The sequence below is a fragment of the Martes martes genome (genome assembly GCF_963455335.1).
Source record: "Martes martes genome assembly, chromosome: 4".
In the NCBI taxonomy this organism is placed as follows: Eukaryota; Metazoa; Chordata; class Mammalia; order Carnivora; family Mustelidae; genus Martes; species Martes martes.
The window spans coordinates 177121475-177138026 of record NC_137891.1 but is presented as its reverse complement, the minus strand read 5'-3'; the positions used below and the strand labels follow the sequence as shown (position 1 = coordinate 177138026).

Below are 16552 nucleotides of genomic sequence, written 5' to 3'. Positions count from 1 at the left end.
GGCACCTGGGTGGCTCAGTGGGTTAAAGCCTCTGCCTTTGGCTCGGGTCATGATCCCAGGGTCCTGGGATCGAGCCCCGCATTCAGGCTCTCTGCTCAGCAGGGAGCCTGCTTTCCTTCCTCTCTCTCTGGCTGCCTCTCCTCCTACCTGTGATCTCTGTCTGTCAAATAAATAAATAAATAAATCTTTAAAAATAACCATTACTCATGTCTTGCTGTATATTCTTCCAGATAATTTTTATATATGGGCACACCAACTTCCTTATTTCTCCCTGCCACCACTTTTTTTTTTTTTTAATAAAACTGCTATTCCTCTTAATACCCAGGGTTTTTGTTTTTTGTATCACCAAGTTTTTGAAGACACAATTATAGAGAGATGTCTACTAATGTGCTTAACTCACCCCCTAACTTACGTTTGTTCCGATTTGTGGAAGGAGCATCACAAAGAATGTCACAGTCAGTACTCTTTGCATTGTTGCTGGGAACAACTCAGGTGTGCATCTTGGTTTACAGGCATAGAAGTGGAATTACTGGGTTGGCCGGTTTCTTCTTGACTTCTGGTGTTGAGTACCCTGTGCTTCAGGGGAAGTAGGGGGAGGGAAGAAGCCATCCCATCCCATTCCCTCACCCCAACCCCCAGGGACTCACTGTCTCTAGAGAACAGTCCAACCAGCACGGCCAGTGGGGAACGTGAGATGGGAAAATGGCAAAAAGGTGGTTCAGAGGCTCTCAGGAGTCCCCCGCTCTGGCCATGGCCTCTTGCATAGATCAGCAGGTTGGAGGCTGTATCTTCAGTGTGTGGACTGTACTGGGACTTACTTCTTGGTTCTTGCTTCCTTCCTTGAGCGAGTGATATCATTAAGAGGTGTTTGCAAAAAAAGCTTTGTGCAGACATGCGAAGACAGAGACCAGCTTCATCCTCCCATCTCACTTTGTCCTCAGGGATCTCCCAGTCTGCTGGGGCTGATGCAGCCCCTGTCCCATGAGGAAAGCCCGGACATCTTGATAAAGTTATAGTCCCCTGTTCTCTGGGGTTCCCAGGCCAAGGGTCAAGATCCACAAGTCCAAACACATACAGGTACCTACAAAGGAATGAGTAAGCAAGTGCGAGGTACTACCTTCTGTGCAGGGACACGCGAGTGGGTGCAGTGGGGTTCTGGGAGAGTAACTTTCTCGGAAAGAGGAGGCCTGGCATCCACAGAGAGGAAGTGGGCCAGGGGAGGTGGAGGCTGGGAGAAGGGGAACGAAGGCCACCTGGTTTGGCAGAACCAGAAGAGGAAGTTGGAAAAGCGAAGGGTGGGAAGGGAAGCCCCAGGGGATTACTTCTGTCCCTTGTCAGCAAGTTTGGGGACACTGGGGGACACAGGCGGACGTGAAGGTGGGGGAGGTTGTATGGGCTAATTTCCAAGAGTACTCTTCTCTCCCTCTTCCTTGTTCCCCTTCCCAACATCTCAGCTCACCTCAAGGGCTGGAGAACAGGCTTCTGCTCGGTAGCAGTCAGATCTGTAACTGGGCTCTTGCTACATGTCCCGGATGACTGGACACCTGTCCGTGTGATACTGACTTGGTGAGGCCTGGTTATACCCATTCTACAGCTGCGGACTCAGAAGCCAGGGAAGGGAACTCTCCTGCTGGGCTCTCAGAGCCAAGAAGAGGGGGTGCTGAGTTTGAAGCCCCCGTCGGTGCAACTGTCCAAACCTTTGGGGGCTCCAGGGCTCCAGCCCCGTTCTGTTTCCCTCCTGTCCCTCTCCTCCCACACACCTGCCACTCCCACGAGAGGCGAATGGCAGCAACTCACAGGCCACCAGACTTTCAGATGGAGACAGCTATGCCCCCAAGTGTACCTCTAGAAATGTCTGGAGACAGTCTTGGTTGTACAGCTTGGAAAGGCTCTGGGAGAGGAGCATGGGGAGGGGGCCCCTGCTGGGTCTCATGGTGGAGGTCAGGGATGCTGCCCAGCACTCTGGATGTCCAGGACGGCCCCCACCACAGAAACGCATCAGGCCGCGTGTGCCCCAGTGGTGCTGTGGCGCAGAAGACTGCTCCCAGAGCACGTGGGCCTGCCCTTTCAGACGCCAGCTGGGGGCTTCCTCAAGTCTTGGCAGATGTGCTGGCAGGTGTGGGTAGAGCGTTCCCCACAGATTCTGGACCAGCACCCTTCCAGCTGTGCATGGATGCTTTACAGACATGGGCATAGCCACACAGAGAACCCCTGACAGAGATTTCCTCTTTGACCAAACCCTGCTCCGGCTCCCCTGAGCTCTTCTTCAAAGAGGGCTGGACTTTCGGACTCCTGTGTTCGTCTCTGCGCTGACCTGCATTCTCTCCAAGAACCTCTGTGAGCCGGCTCAGCCAGGAGCCCCCACCCTCCATATCTGATTGCCCCCCGATATCTGACAGGGTTCCCCATCAACTCACCACCTCCAGGTGATGTCACCCTGGCCTGTCATTTGCAGGAGTCCTGCTAGGTGGGTTTTGCCAGGATTCCCCCTACCACCTTAGTAATTTTCTATCTGCTGACCCCCATCCTGCTCCTTGGCCACAAATTCCCCTTTTCTTTGTTGTATTTGGAGTCAGACACAGTGTCTGTCCCCCACTGAAGTGGCCTCACTTCTCTCCAGTGTCCCCTTGTGTCAAACCCCCTCCCCTGTGCTTTAACAAATGTAACTGAATGTTTTTTTGTTTCATATCCGTTTCAGGTGGGAACAGGGAAACCTCCGGGTGATTTTCCTTCCAGATGTGCAGGGAGGGACCAGCTCCTGGGCAGGTGTGCAAACCCCCACCTGCACCCTCCCTAGGGCAGGGACCGTACCAGGCAGCTGTGGGCAGGGCGGTGGCTGAGGGAGGGAGGAGGTGGAGTCTCCTTTTTCTAGGGCAATGTCACCTGCCTCCTGCCCAGGGGCACTGCCCCAGCGCTACCCTGCCAGTGCGTGTGGCCGTGTGAAGCTGGGGCCTGTCCCCGGAGCCTTCAGAGAGATCACAGACCTTACAAACCCTATGTTGCTGGACCCCCAGAATACAGAACATGGCAGATGGGGCACAGGCCAACCCCAGAGCGTTCAGGAAGAAGGTGCTGGTTAGGCATCCCTCTGGGTGGAGGGGCCCAAGCCTCAGGGCCTCTTCTCCTTGGAGAACCTCCAGGTATGTGCCTACTACCCTGGGATGAAATCCTCCATGGGGAGCAGCAGGGATGGGGCTGGGGAACTGGCGCCTAGAGTTCATTTCTCCAGAAAGAAGAGCTCTAAGTCTCTGAGTGATGGCTGAGATATGTCACTGCATTTTCAGCACCAGAAGGGCCTTGGGATCATCTAGTCAATGCTCATGAGGCACTTGAGGCCCAGAGAGGGTAAGAGATCTACCCAAGGTCACACAGCAATTTGGAAGAATAGCCAGGACTAGAGTCTAGGGACCCAGGTCTCTTGGCTTCAAGTGCAAGATCCAGCCAGCAGGTTGGGTCATGTGACTTCCTGGAGTGTGTATGGAAAGGGGGTTGGTTCTGATCTGTGACAGTGGCCTGACCCCATGGGACAGTGAGCTTCCTGTCTTGGAAGCTGGTGCAGGAAGGGCATTCCTACTCAGGGTAAGAAGGAGGCTCCTGGTGCCTCCTGGCTCTGCCATCCTGGGGACTGTCCTTTCAGCAGATACTGGGCAGGTGGGGGGGGTGCTCCCCACAGAGCCCGGGTAGCAGGAACAGAGGCCTGAAGGAGCAGCATTGATGGGGCCTCTGATGAGGCCCGGGAGGGAGCAGCAAGCCTGGGCTGCAGGAGAGTGGAAGGGGTGGACCCAGGACTTGGATTTTTCTCCTCTCTCAGATCTAGCTTGGGTATGAAGAAGTTCTTCACCATGGTCATCTTGGCCGGCAGCGGTGAGTAAAGGCTTTGGGGAGACTCCTCTTTCTCCCCTGCTCCCAGACTTTCTCCTGTGACCTTGGGCACCTAGGTTCTCGAGCCACCAGCTGGCAACAAGCCTGTGGCCTGGGCTGCCTGTCTGGGCCACCAGGGAGCCCTTCATTGTCTTGGGGCTGTTTGGTCCCCTGGCCAGCCGTCAACACACCAGGGGCCCTTGGCTTGGCATTTACGAGCCTACAAGGCGGCAGGGCCCAGAGCTGAGCAAGCGTCATAAAACGGTCGTGTTTGCTTAGGGCGTCTGGCCGCCCCGGGACAGCCTGGGTGTTTGTGTACATGTGTACATTAGACAAGAGCTAATGAGTTTGTGTGTGGCTGTAAGCATGTCTATCTCTGCGTGCAGAGGTGTGTCTCAGCACATGTCAGGAAAACGTGTAGGTGTATGTTAATTGGGACACCTGAACCGGCATGAGGTGTGCATAGCTGGTGTCTGTGAACATACAAGCCATTGGGGGAAGGGCCTGGGAGCTCCTTTCCTGGGACTGCTGTTCCCAGGCACACCGCTCGGGGACAGCTGAGGCTCCTGACACAAATCTGGCCCCACACACAACTGGGTGTCTTGGGGAGGTGGGAGGTGGCCGGACCCCTCACTGACTTCTCCTCCAGCCTGTTATACAGCATCCAAACGCAGCCTGGTTTGAGGGAAAGAAAGAGACACCAGGTACAAAATAGGGTTCAACCTGGCCAGATGTGAGAAAGGGGGGGCTTGAAAGTCTGCTAACGTGATTGTTGTTTAGAAAACAAGCGTCTGCCTTGAGCCCCAAGCGCTGGCTGGGGACCGCTCCCGCCTGACGGAGCGCGGACTCCGTCTCTTCTGCTGGGAACGCAAGTGTGGGTCGGAGGGGCCGCGTGTGTGCGTGTGTGCAGGCGTGCGCCTAAGTGTGTGAGGTGTACGTGTGATCATGGGTGTGTTTGCGGGTGTGAGGTGTGTGAATGTGTGAGGTGTTTGCGGGTGGGTGTGAGCACGACAGTGTATGTAACAGTGTGTATCCGTGTGGGGGATGTCTGTGAGTGTGTCACGGGTGTGTGCTTCGGCACACGTGTAGTGTGTAGGGGCAAGTGTGAGTGTGCATCTCGCCTGAGGGTGCTGTGTGTGGGGTGGGAGAATGTGTGCAAGTGAAGTGTGTTTCTACGTGCACTATGCATGGCTGGGTGACTTGTGTGTGTCTGAGCGTGAGGTCACTGGGCATGACCACGTGACTGTGTATGAGGTACGTGCGGGTGAGTGTGTGCCCCAGAGTGTGGTGCGTGGAGGAGAGTCTGAAGTGTGTGTGTGTCTGTGGGAGTGTAAAGGGGTGTGTCCCCCGTGCACGAGGTGTGGAGGGCTCGTGTGATAATGCCCACCTCGTATGGAGCTGCTGGTCAGGGCACCCCGAGGAGGGAAGCTGCTCCACGCCCCCCAACCCCAGGGTAACACCTGCACAGCCAGACTGAGGAAGCAGGAGGCGGGGGCTTCAGGCCAGGGAGCCAGGAGGTCAGGACCACACAGGGCACCCTGCAGGAGTGTGGCGTTCCCCCTAGCTTGGACCATGGTGTCAAAGAGCTTATGCAACCTGCTTGTGGTGCCACAGCACTCAGGGAGAAACCTGTTTGCAAACCCTCAGGTGTCTGGGTTTGACTTCCAAGGTCAGATTCAAGATTGGACTCCCCGTGCTGCCCGGCATGCCCACCCTGCTCCAGCAGCAGGATGCCCACACAGCGGGAGGAAGGCCTAGGGGACAGAGCTAGCGTCCCGTTTCTCCCTCCCCTCACCATCAGCCCTCACACCCTTGTGCAGCTCAGGGATGGGCTCAGGCCCACGGGACACGGGGTCCTGCCTCTCCCTGCCCCAAATCCCGCTGACACGTGTACTTTGCTCTGCACCATCCTCTTAAAGTCACTTGTCCCAACTCCGTCCCCATTTCCTCTCTCCTTTGCTCCTTATTTTCTGTAACGACAAAAATCACCCAGCCAGCAGACAGGGAGGCTCAGGAAGAGCAGGAGTCCCCAAACCCATTAAATGGGGCTGCAGTGGCTCTCCTGCCTGTGTGCGGGGCGGCTTCCCCAGCGTAAAAACTTCAGCACCTGGCTTGGGGTTGACTCAGCGGTTAGCATGGAGGAGATGCTGAGTCAGCACAGGCCCAGGGCCCAGGAGTCAGGGAGCAGAGGAGGGGAGAGTCCCCTCGGGGTGGGCTGGCCTGGCAGGTGTGGGGAAGCTGCTGAGTTTGCTGGTGTGGGAAGGGGTCATTGTGCTATTGCTTCCTGCGAGACACAGACCAAAGGAGAAAGGGTGTGTGTGTGTGTCTGTCTGTGTGTCTGTCCATCTGTCTTTGCTGAACGGCCAGAGCGCTGAATTGTCTCTGGCTTCATCGTGAATGGCACCAGCCCCAGGACTGTGGCAAGGACACTGAGTCCTTGCTGGAGGCAGAGAAGCCAGACCAAGCCCAGGGCCCAGAATCAAAGCCCTGTGTTCAGGGGAGCACATGGTATTTGTGAAGCCCGTTATAGTGAGTGGACTGGGCATTGGGGTCTCACTGCCCGGGTCCAAATTCTATCCCTACCGTTTTTGATAATGTTCTTGGGCAAGCTGCTGGGTGCTCTGGGCCTCAGTCTCCTCATCTATAAAGTGGAGATAATAACACCACTCAGTGAGTTAATGCATGGGAGCGGCTTAGGACAGAGCCTGGCACAGAGCCCTCAGCAAATAGCAACAGTGATGACTTTCTAAGGGCCCTAGTGCCTCATGGTTGTTCGTTTGTTTGTTTTAAGATTTCATTTATCTATTTGAGACAGAGAGAGTATGAGCAGGGAGAGAGGGGCAGAGGGAGAGGGGGCAAGCAGACTCCCTGCTGAGTGGGGAGCCCAACACAATGTAGAACCTGATCCCAGGACCCCAGGATCATGACCTGAGCCAGAGGCAGACGCCTAACAGACTGAGCCACCCAGGCACCCCCTCTCACAGCTTTTTATACATGACTTCCCTTCTCCGCTGTGCTCACCTTCCCTCCCGCCCCCCCCCTTACCTGGCCCTGGGGTGTGGGGAGGACAGTCACTCAGATGGAGCAGGGGAGGGCACCCACCAGGCAGGACACTCACAGCACCCCTTGATTTTCTTGCAGTCTTGCCTGAGGCCCGCAGCAGCCTGCTTAACTTGAAGTCCATGGTGGAAGCCATCACGGGGAGGAACGCCATCCTGTCCTTCGTGGGCTACGGCTGCTACTGTGGGCTGGGAGGACGTGGGCTGCCCATGGATGAGGTGGACTGGTAGGTCCCGGAGCACCTGTGCTGCTGTTCTGTCAGGGCTGGGAGGGGGGACAGTGAGGGTTGGACTGGTCTCCATCTCTGATAGATGGGAGAGGACTCTTTCCCCAAAGGATGAGGCTGGTTCAGTGAGTTAATGACCGGGAGCCTGACCTTGACCCATGCCCTCCTCAACTGTCTTGGATGCTTTCTACTGTCCTTCTCCAAGTCTTGGGCTTGGAGACATTTGAACTTGCACTCTTGCCAGGAAGGAAACATTGACCTGCCCCCAAAACACATGGGAGCAACGAACACGCAGCTCATGCCCAGCAAAAGCAAGGGCTATGACCCCTCTCGCCCCCATCACCCTGGGGGCTCTGATGGAGGGCTGAGCTTCCCCCATCAGACTGCAGACTGAAGCCATGGTTACTTTCTGCTCCTATCTCCCCAGAAGCAGCCAGCACCAAGTCTGGTATCATGCAGGGCAGGAGAGAGGGGGAGACTTGATAAATGCATGTTGACTAATTGCTTTCCTCCACCAGAGGGGATGGGGTTGGCCACACTACATTTGCTTCCTGTCCCTGCAGACTTTGTCTCCCCCTGGCCATCCCGCATAGCCAGGCATGGCCCCTTCTTATAGCCAGGCAGGCTCCTTGGACATTGACTGAGCCCTGATCCTCTTTCCCATCCTGACGGCATTGCCAGAGAGCCTGACACTTCCTGCCTCCTGCGGTTGCACTCAGGGCTCTCAGGGGGAGAGCTGGGAAGCAGGATCATGAGCAAGAAACGGGGGCACTGGCCGGGCTCTGCTTGGCTGTGTGACCTCAGTCATGTGACTGCCCCTGTCTGGGCCTCAGTCTGCAGGTCTGATCTGTAAGGAACTGGTACAGAGAGTTGGGGTCTCTGACAGTGGGAGACAGGCCAAGCCTGGCTACATGGCCTGCTATCCTCCACCTGTCCCTAGGTGCTGCCACGCCCATGACTGCTGCTACCAGAAGCTCTTTGACCTGGGCTGTCACCCCTATGTGGACCACTATGAACACACCATCGAGAATAATACTGAGATCGTCTGCAGTGAGTCCTCCCCCTGCCATTCCCTCCTCCCCAACCTAGGAGAAGGGCTTAGATTGCCAGTCCCTCCCCCCACCACCCCGTGCTGAGGCTGTGCACGCAGTTGCCAGGCAACAGACAGGGTGCCCAGTTAAATTTGAGTCTCAGATAAACAATGAAAACTATTTTCACATCATTATATCCTAAATATTGCGCGGGACATACTCATACTAAAAAATTCAATGATAGCGTAAAATCAATTACTGTTAGTGTAAACTTAAGAATTAGCATAAGTATATCCCATGTAATATCTTGGACATACTTATACTAAAATATTACCTGTTTGTCTGAAATTCAAAGTAGCCAGGCCTCTTGTTCTTGGTCGTTAAATCTGAGAACCCCAGCCATGGTCCTCATCCTGATGTGCTCAGCCTGAACGAGCACCCTCATTTCCTGGTCCTTGATTCCTCAGCTTCTCGGGGTTTAAGGAGTGGTTCTAAGTCAGTGGGTCTGGGTGAGGGCCCAGAAATCTGTTTTTAACCAGATCCTTTGGTGATGGTGAGACTTTGTGACATGCTGACCTGGGTTCAAACCTGGATTCTGCCAGAATCTCTTGCTGGGTGTAACCCTACCCAAGGTGTTCCCTTACCTGGCCTCAGTCTCTCCATGAGTCCTTGCAAGAGTTTGGATCAGAGCAGACCTATTCCCTTCTAATTCTGTCTTTGGGACCCTGCTGGAAGGTGGTTTCATCCTAGGATGCTCAGTGTTTCCAGGATTTAAGCGATGAGAACCAGGCCTGGCAACATTCCCTCCCTTGCCATGGACTTTCCAGGCCATTGCTCAGTTGAGGGATGTGGCATCCAAGTTAATGGCTTAAGTGTCCCTGCCCTGTCTCCCCTTAGGTAGCAGGTGCCTCCTGGCCCGGTCCCATGGGCAGCCCTGGGCTCCCTTTGTCTCCTTGGCTTAACCAGGTTCTGCTCACTATCCTTCAATCTCACCAGCAAGCCCAGCTTTGCAAAGAAACCCCAAGTCTCCTTTTCTCTGGTGGGGGACTGGGCTCAGGTGGGGCCCTCTGGGAGCCCAGGACACTGAGGTCCCCGTATTCTGCTATTCAAACAGTGGAGTGGGGAGGCTGGCTTGGGAGAGCGGGGTGGTCCCTCATTAAAACATTTCAGGGATCCCCAAAGGCAGTGGACTAACCTAAGCAGTGGTTTTCGCGTTGGGTTCTAGGGGCTCCTGGGGTCACGGGGAGTCAGGTGATGGGGGTCCTCTAAGTGGTCCAGCTGGCCCCGTTAGCCCATCTGATAGCCTAAGTGCTTCTCTTTAGGCCATTTGATACATTAGCCTCCTGCAAAGAGTTTCATTTAAGAGCAAGGATTCTGCTGACGCAAAGTTTGAGAAGTGTGCACACCACTAAGCTGGGGGTGGTTCTCAAAGAGGGTTTCCTGACCCGGCAACATCGCTATCACCTAGGAACTTGCTAGAAATGCAGATTGCCGGGCCCCACGCAGACCAACTGAACCCGAAGCCATGGGGCTTGGGCCCAGCAGTCTCTGTTTCCATAAGTTCCCGGCAGATCCCCAGGTAGCCCTCAGGTCTAGAATGGCCAGGCTGGAGGATTTCTGGGTGCTCACAACACTGGCAGCAGGGGCGGCAGCACGAACGAACAGTGACTAGGTCTTAAGCCTTTGCCCGTGGGTGTCCCTGCGCCAGGTTCTTTAGGAAGCCGGCCCTCCCCTGAGGCTCCTTACCACCAGCTCCCTCCAAGGGCCGGGGTCCTGTGATTCCACGATGGAAGAGAGGAGGCCCCAGACCGGGGAGTTCCTGACCCCTGAGCGTCTGTCCCAGCTCTGCCTTGGGTTGGCTGGGTGACTTGGGTACACCAGCCCCTACCCCTTTCTGGGCCTGCCTCAGTTTTCCCAGCTATAAAGTGGCCTGTTGGACTTCAGGGCTTCTTTGATTGCCCCAGAGCTACCGGCAGGGCGGTGGACACAGACGGTGGGGCCCACTGAGCCTCGGGCCTGGGGCGAACCCCCAGTGAGGCTCTGCTGCCCGCCCCCCTCTCCATGGAACCACCTTCTGAGGCCCACTAGAATCTCTGCCCCGTGCAGGCGAGCTCAACGAGACCGAGTGCGACAAGCAGACGTGCGAATGTGACAAGAGTGTGGTTCTGTGTCTCCGGAACCAGCCGTACAACGAGAAGTATCGAAACTACCTCAACATCTACTGTCAGGGCCCCACACCCAACTGCAGCATCTATGAGCCGCCGCCTGAGGAGGTGGCCTGGAGACACACCGCCTCCACTCCCCATGCACCTCCCTAGTGCCCTCTGGGGACCAGACAGACTGAGCAGGGGGAGCTGGGGCGGGGGGAGACTGGGAGCCCGGGGACTGCCTGGCTGCTTCTCCCTGGAGCCCCTCCATGAGACTGGCCCCCCGGGGCTCGGGAAGGCCTGGGCTCTGACTGTGGCCCCCAGGCTGGTCCAGCCCAGCCCCGGGCATGGCCATGTTCCGCCACTGGTCCTAGACTTGGCGGGGAATGTGCGGTTTGTTGGGACCTCTCCTGAGTGTGGAAGGCAAGGTTGAGAGAGAGGAGGTCCCCTGAGTGGGGCCTCTGCTCCTGGCCACAGCCTGACTCGCTCAGCCTGACCCTCCAGGTTAGACCCCGGGGACTTACAGACTGAGAGTCTTAGCTGCCGGCACAACCTCAGAGCTTGGCGTGTTCTCAGACAGGTTCCCAGACTGATGGCGGGCTGGTCCCAAGGCCTGGGCTCTGGAGGCCTCCTGGCTGCCCCTAGGAGAACTCAGGGTGACCCTTGCTTTCTCCCTGGAGCCCCAGGGTAGGTGGCCTGGAGTCAGAGGTGGCCCGGACATCAGAGGGTGGCCACAGTGCTTAGCGTTTCAGCCCCAAAGTCTGGCCTCAGAGCGGTCTCCAGGGCTCCTACAGAACCCACATTCCTAGCGGCACTCCCCTCGGTGCAGGGTGACCTAGATGGGGGCACAGATATGTCCCCAAGAACTCACAGTTCTTCCCCTGCCTCCCTGCTGAGCCGGGCCTGCCATATGGCATGGCCCAGAGGAGCTCCCAACCCCAGGCTCCTGGGACCCTGGCAGACGTGGAGGCGACAGGGCTGTCCCCCCATCCCCACACCTCCCCTCCTGCAGCAGCCAGGCCAGTAGGTGGAGAGACCCCAGACCCTTCTCTCCCTCCCAGGGAGGCTGCACCCTGGGGTCAGAAGTCCTCTCAATGGGGAGGAGGCCGAGGGTGGGGACCCACCTCCGTGAAGGGGGAAACAAAGACAGGAGGGAGGAGGCTGTGGGGAAGATTCAGGAAGGCCGTGGGGAGGGAGCAGCATGCAGAGGGATGGGGGGGGAGAAAGTGGGAGAGAGGTGGGGTCCAGAGGCATCCAGACCTGAGCGGTCTGGGCAGGGGAGTGGGGTAAAGGAGCCTGGTTCTCACTGAGCCCGTGGGATTGTGGGCCGAGGTGGAGGAGGGTCAGCCTCGGGGCGGGGGGCGGGGTGCAGCTTTCTTGACTCTGCGCCAGCACTGCTGTTTCTCCAGGTGCACCCTCCCCTGTCCTGCCCGCCTCGCCTCCTGACCTCGAGCTCAGCGGCCTCCAAGTAGCCAGCACGCCCTGCCTCACCCCGATGACCCCCTGGCCCAGCACTCTGACTCACCTGGACACCGAGAGCAGCCGCCAGGAGCTCGCCCTGCCCTGCCAGCACCCCGTAGGCCGCTGTCAGCAGGAATGGCCAAGAAAGCCGGAGGCAAGAGAGGCATGGGGGTAGGGAGAGAATGCCCACCCCTCAAATAGCAGGACGGGGCAGACGCCTTGCCCAGTGGCACCTTCTAGAACACCGGCCTCGGAGACTGAGGATGAAGCGGTTGGCATCAGCGGTCACTGTGCGTGAGAGGAGGTCCTTCCACCTCTCACCTCCCTCTGACGTCGTGGCGTGGTGGCTGTGGTCTGCTGTGAGCCTCATCGCTGGCATCTTCCAGTTAACAAACGACCCTCTCCCGGCCATCTTGGGAGGGCCCGTTATCTCTGAGCCGAAGCCCCCACCGAGCCAGGGGTGGGACCACGATGGGGCACCCAGTGTCCCCACTGGACTTGGGGTCTGCAGAAGCCTCCGCTCCTCCCCCGTGGGGGCCCAGGTTTCGGGCTGTGCCTCGCCACCTTGCACACCCTTCCACCCCAGAGAGTCTGGGCCCATGTGTTGGGACTAGGTTCTGCTGCCCAACAGTCTTGCCTGCCCCACCCCCCACCTTGCCCCGGCCTGTCCAGGATGCTGCATCCCAGAGACACTCCCTTGGACTCAGCATACCCTCCTCAATCTAATAAAGTCCTCCTGCCTCAGCTTCCCCCTGTTCATCCTCCTTGGCTAGGTGCGTACTGGCCAGGCATCAGGGGAGGGCACAGAGACTCCCCCCAGGGTTTGCAGCTCTGGGGAAAGCAGGTGCCCTGACACCCAGCATCTGGCATGGCCTGTCCCCTTCCTGCCCCGGGGCCTGGATGCAGTGGTCCCGCTCTAGCAGAGAGGTGAGTGTCAGGAAGGCTGGAGGGTAGTGTGTTGCAAGCGTTGGACAACGATAACTGTTGGGCTGGGTGCTTGTCAGGCATCAATCTTCACCCCGTCCTTTACTGCTGAACATCTGAGGCCCAGAGAGGGAAAGTAACTTGTCCAAAGTCACACAGGTTGTCAGTGATGGGGCTGGATCTGACTCCTTGGGATTGAATTTTTTTTTAAGATTTATTTTCTTTATGTATTTATTTGGGGGAGGCAGAGAGAGAGAGAGAGAAGCAGACTCAGAGCTGAGTACAGAGCCCAACTTGGGGCTCTATCTCATGACTCTGAGATCATGACTTGAGGCCAAAACCAAGAGTAGGACACTTAACCGACAAAGCCAGCCAGATACCCTGCATCTGACTTTTTTTTTAAAAAAAGATTTTATTTATTTATTTGACAGAGAGAGATCACAAGCAAGCAGAGAGGCAGGCAGAGAGAGAGAGAGGAGTAAGCAGGCTCCCCACTGAGCAGAGAACCCGATGCGGGGCTCGATCCCAGGACCCTGAGATCATGACCTGAGCCGAAGGCAGAGGCTTTAACCCACTGAGCCACCCAGGCGCCCCTGCATCTGACTTTTAACTGCCCTTCCTTGCACTTTCTTAATGATGACCTGAGCAGCTGGGGACAGTGGAGCCAGCAACTGAAAACCCACAGGACACCAAGTCCTGGTCCCCGCCCTAGCCCCTTCTTTGATTTAAGTCCCTTCCCTGTTGTGGGCATCAGTTTCCCCATGTGCAGGGGGACCAGAGAAGCTGTTCCCCAAAGCCATGTGTTTTCCTGGGCACATCTGGAATGATCTCTGGGGTTCTGCTCCCCCCACCTCAATCTTCAGTTGTACAGCTCTGCTTTGCCTCTATTATGTACTGAGCATTCACACGAATTACTGTAAGAAGAAAAAGACACTCTTCAGTAACTTCTTTCGAAGCCTGAAAGCTCCTGGACAAGACTGTCTGTTGGTTCATTCATTCAATGGACCTGTACCGATGGTCATCCAGGAACCAGGGGGGATATCTCTGATCAGACAGGGACTCTACCCGAGGAAGCCCAGAGGCTGGCGGTGGGGGCAACATGAGATAACCTGGCCATAGGAGGCCAAGCAGTGTCATGGGGAGCTTGGGGAGCATGGAGACTAAAGCCCCAAGTGTGTCCGTGGCAGTTCCAGAAGGGGTCCCCCACGGAAGAAGGGGTTGAGCCCCCAGTATCTGATCAAATTCCTTACCCTCCCCCATTTCCCGGGTGGTCTTCCGTCCACCAGCCTCTCTCCCTGCTCCTCGGCTATACGTCCCCATCTGAGAAAAGGGAGTGTTCATAATTGTCGTATTGAGAATGGAGAGCCCAGTTCCACACGGGCCCTTGTTGCGATCATTCTTGAATAAAGTCTGTTTCTACCACCAAAACGACTGTCTGGCTCTGGTTTTCTTTTCTTCTTTTGTTTTTTTTAAATATTTTATTTATTTATTAGACACACAGAGAGAGATCACAAGTAGGTAGAGAGGCAGGCAAAGAGAGGGGGGGAAGCAGGCTCCCCACCGAGCAGAGAGCCCGATGAGGGGCTCGATCCCAGGACCCTGAGACCATGACCTGAGCCGAAGGCAGAGGCTTAACCCACTGAGCCACCCAGGCGCCCCTGGCTCTGGTTTTCTAACCTCCATGGTGCCATGACTCATGTGAGAGCAGAGTCATCATCACTGGGCCCCTTGCCGTGTCACCCAGGACCCCAAGTGGACATCCTGAAGCTTTTGTCTACAGCCCTGACTGATGGATGGGGGATCCACTGTGAGCCCCACTCCTGAGCCGGGGCTCTGTGTAAAGGTTCACTGAGGCCCGGCAAGGATAGGTTTTGGTTCTTAAGGTTCTGAGTACACTCTGTGAAGCCAGATGAGAGGTAGAGGCTACTTTGTTTGACAGAGACCTGCGGGGCTGGAAGTCTTTCTTCCTGGCCCTTTCTTTGGAGTGGGGATTCACTCCCTGACTCCCAAGGCTGGAATATTTTTCCTGGCTCTTTGGGATGCCTCTCTGTTCTATTTGATCCTGCTTCTTCCAAGGAAACTTCTCAGCTGACTCAAGCACCCCCTTTCCCCTTCCTGATCCTCTGCTGAATTTGGAAACTCACTGCTTCCTCTAAGACCTCTCCCTTCCCATGTCCCGCACCCCCACTTTCTTTGATCCTCCCTTCAGTTCCCTTGTATCCTCTGATATGACGCCTTCGAACCCCTGCCTCCTCCCTCCCTCTGCCTGCCCCTGCCAGACCTTTTCCCTACCCAGGCCAGCCCTTTGGGTCCTTGCGTATTTAGCTCTCTGTCTCTGTAATTGTTTCTCAAGGGACTCGGGGACCCCTAGAAGCAACCACCTAAAGCTAAGAAGGAAAATGCTCTTTGGAAACAGACTGGATATTTTATTCATTTAGAAGGGCTTTGGAGACATCCCTGCAGCTGCTTGACGTCCCCTCAAATCTCTCCCCTAAAATGTATTCCATGGCCTCCTTAAAATTACATATTGGGGTTGGGGGCACCTGGGTGGTACAATCAGTTGAGCTTCCGACTCTCGATTTTGGCTCAGGTCATGATCTCAGTGTCGTGGGATCGAGCCCCGCGTCATGTTGCCCACTCAGTGGGGAGTCTGCCTCTCCCTCTCCCTCTGCCTTTCCCCCTGCTTGTGCTCCCCCCCCCCAAATAAATAAATAACCTCTTTTTAAAAAAATTACATATCGGGGCAACTGAAAAGCATAAAAGTCTCCGCCACAAACACCAGTGAAAAGCTTAGCTCTCATGCTGAATACACAACCTCAGCTTGTCCCATCTGCCAGAAACACAATTCAGATTAAAAATACAGAACAGAGTGAAGACGAGATCCAACTATTTTGTATAAAGCAGGGAGCGTTTTTGCTCCCTGATTTTGCTATTCGTGGCTAAACTTTTAGAGAGAAACTGGTAAGATCTCTGTCTGCCTGTCAGTGAGTGTGTGTGTGTGTGTGTGAATGTCTGTAATATATATGGGATATCATTCTATTCAAGATAGCGTTGCCAGATTAATTCACGACATCTCTTCACAGAGCTCTGTTCAAAGGGGCTTGGATAGAAATCAGCACTTTATTAATTAAGTATTCCTAAATCACACAAATCTAGACAAGAACCCAGTTATTCTCCAAGCCCATACGATTCGGGCAAATCTTGGTTTAGTGGCATTGGTGGAACAAAACCAGAAATGTCTTCTGAGTTACCAGCAGGAAAGGACAATGTGAGCCTGTGTTTTGTTCTACTGGGGTTTAGTAGTTAAATAAGATAATGTCATACTGACTAGGTGTTCAAGATTATAAAAAATTATAAACTGAACCTAAGGAAAAAATGTCTAAGTCAAGGTGCAGTAAAAGTGAGTTGCTTGATATCCGTTCATTTGTGTCGATCAAGCACTGCAGAAAACAGAAAACCCGTGTCTTTAGGTTTTTTAGGTTTTTGTTTCTACAGTGTTTGCCTAACGTGCAGGGACTGTTAATATAGTTAATGGAAATAGCTTGAGATGTTAGAGTTTTGCTTGATGTTCTTATATGCTCGCCTAAGAACAGCTTCCAAGATTTTTTTAGTAGCTCGCCTTCTTTTTTTTAATAATTTTTTAATGTTTCATAAACATATAATGTATTATTAGCCCCAGGGGTACAGGTCTGTGAATCGCCAGGTTTACACACGTCACAGCACTCCCCATAGCACATACCCTCCCCAATGTCCATAACTCCACCACCCTCTCCCTACCCGCACCCCCCCCCCCGCAACCCTCAGTTTGTTTTATGAGATTAAGAGTCTTTTATGGTTTGTCT

The 16552-nt window shown here is 55.2% G+C and overlaps 1 protein-coding gene across 1 annotated transcript; it reads left to right on the top strand.

The window, feature by feature from the left end:
• Positions 1-3024: 3024 nt before the first annotated feature.
• PLA2G2F (phospholipase A2 group IIF) lies at positions 3025-10496 on the top strand (the record flags this gene model as incomplete). Its single annotated transcript, XM_080801735.1, has 5 exons — positions 3025-3140; positions 3812-3864; positions 7003-7147; positions 8088-8197; positions 10285-10496. 5 exons carry the CDS (start codon positions 3025-3027, stop codon positions 10494-10496), a joined length of 636 nt encoding a protein of 211 aa, XP_080657861.1.
• Between the last annotated feature and the right edge of the window lie 6056 nt (positions 10497-16552).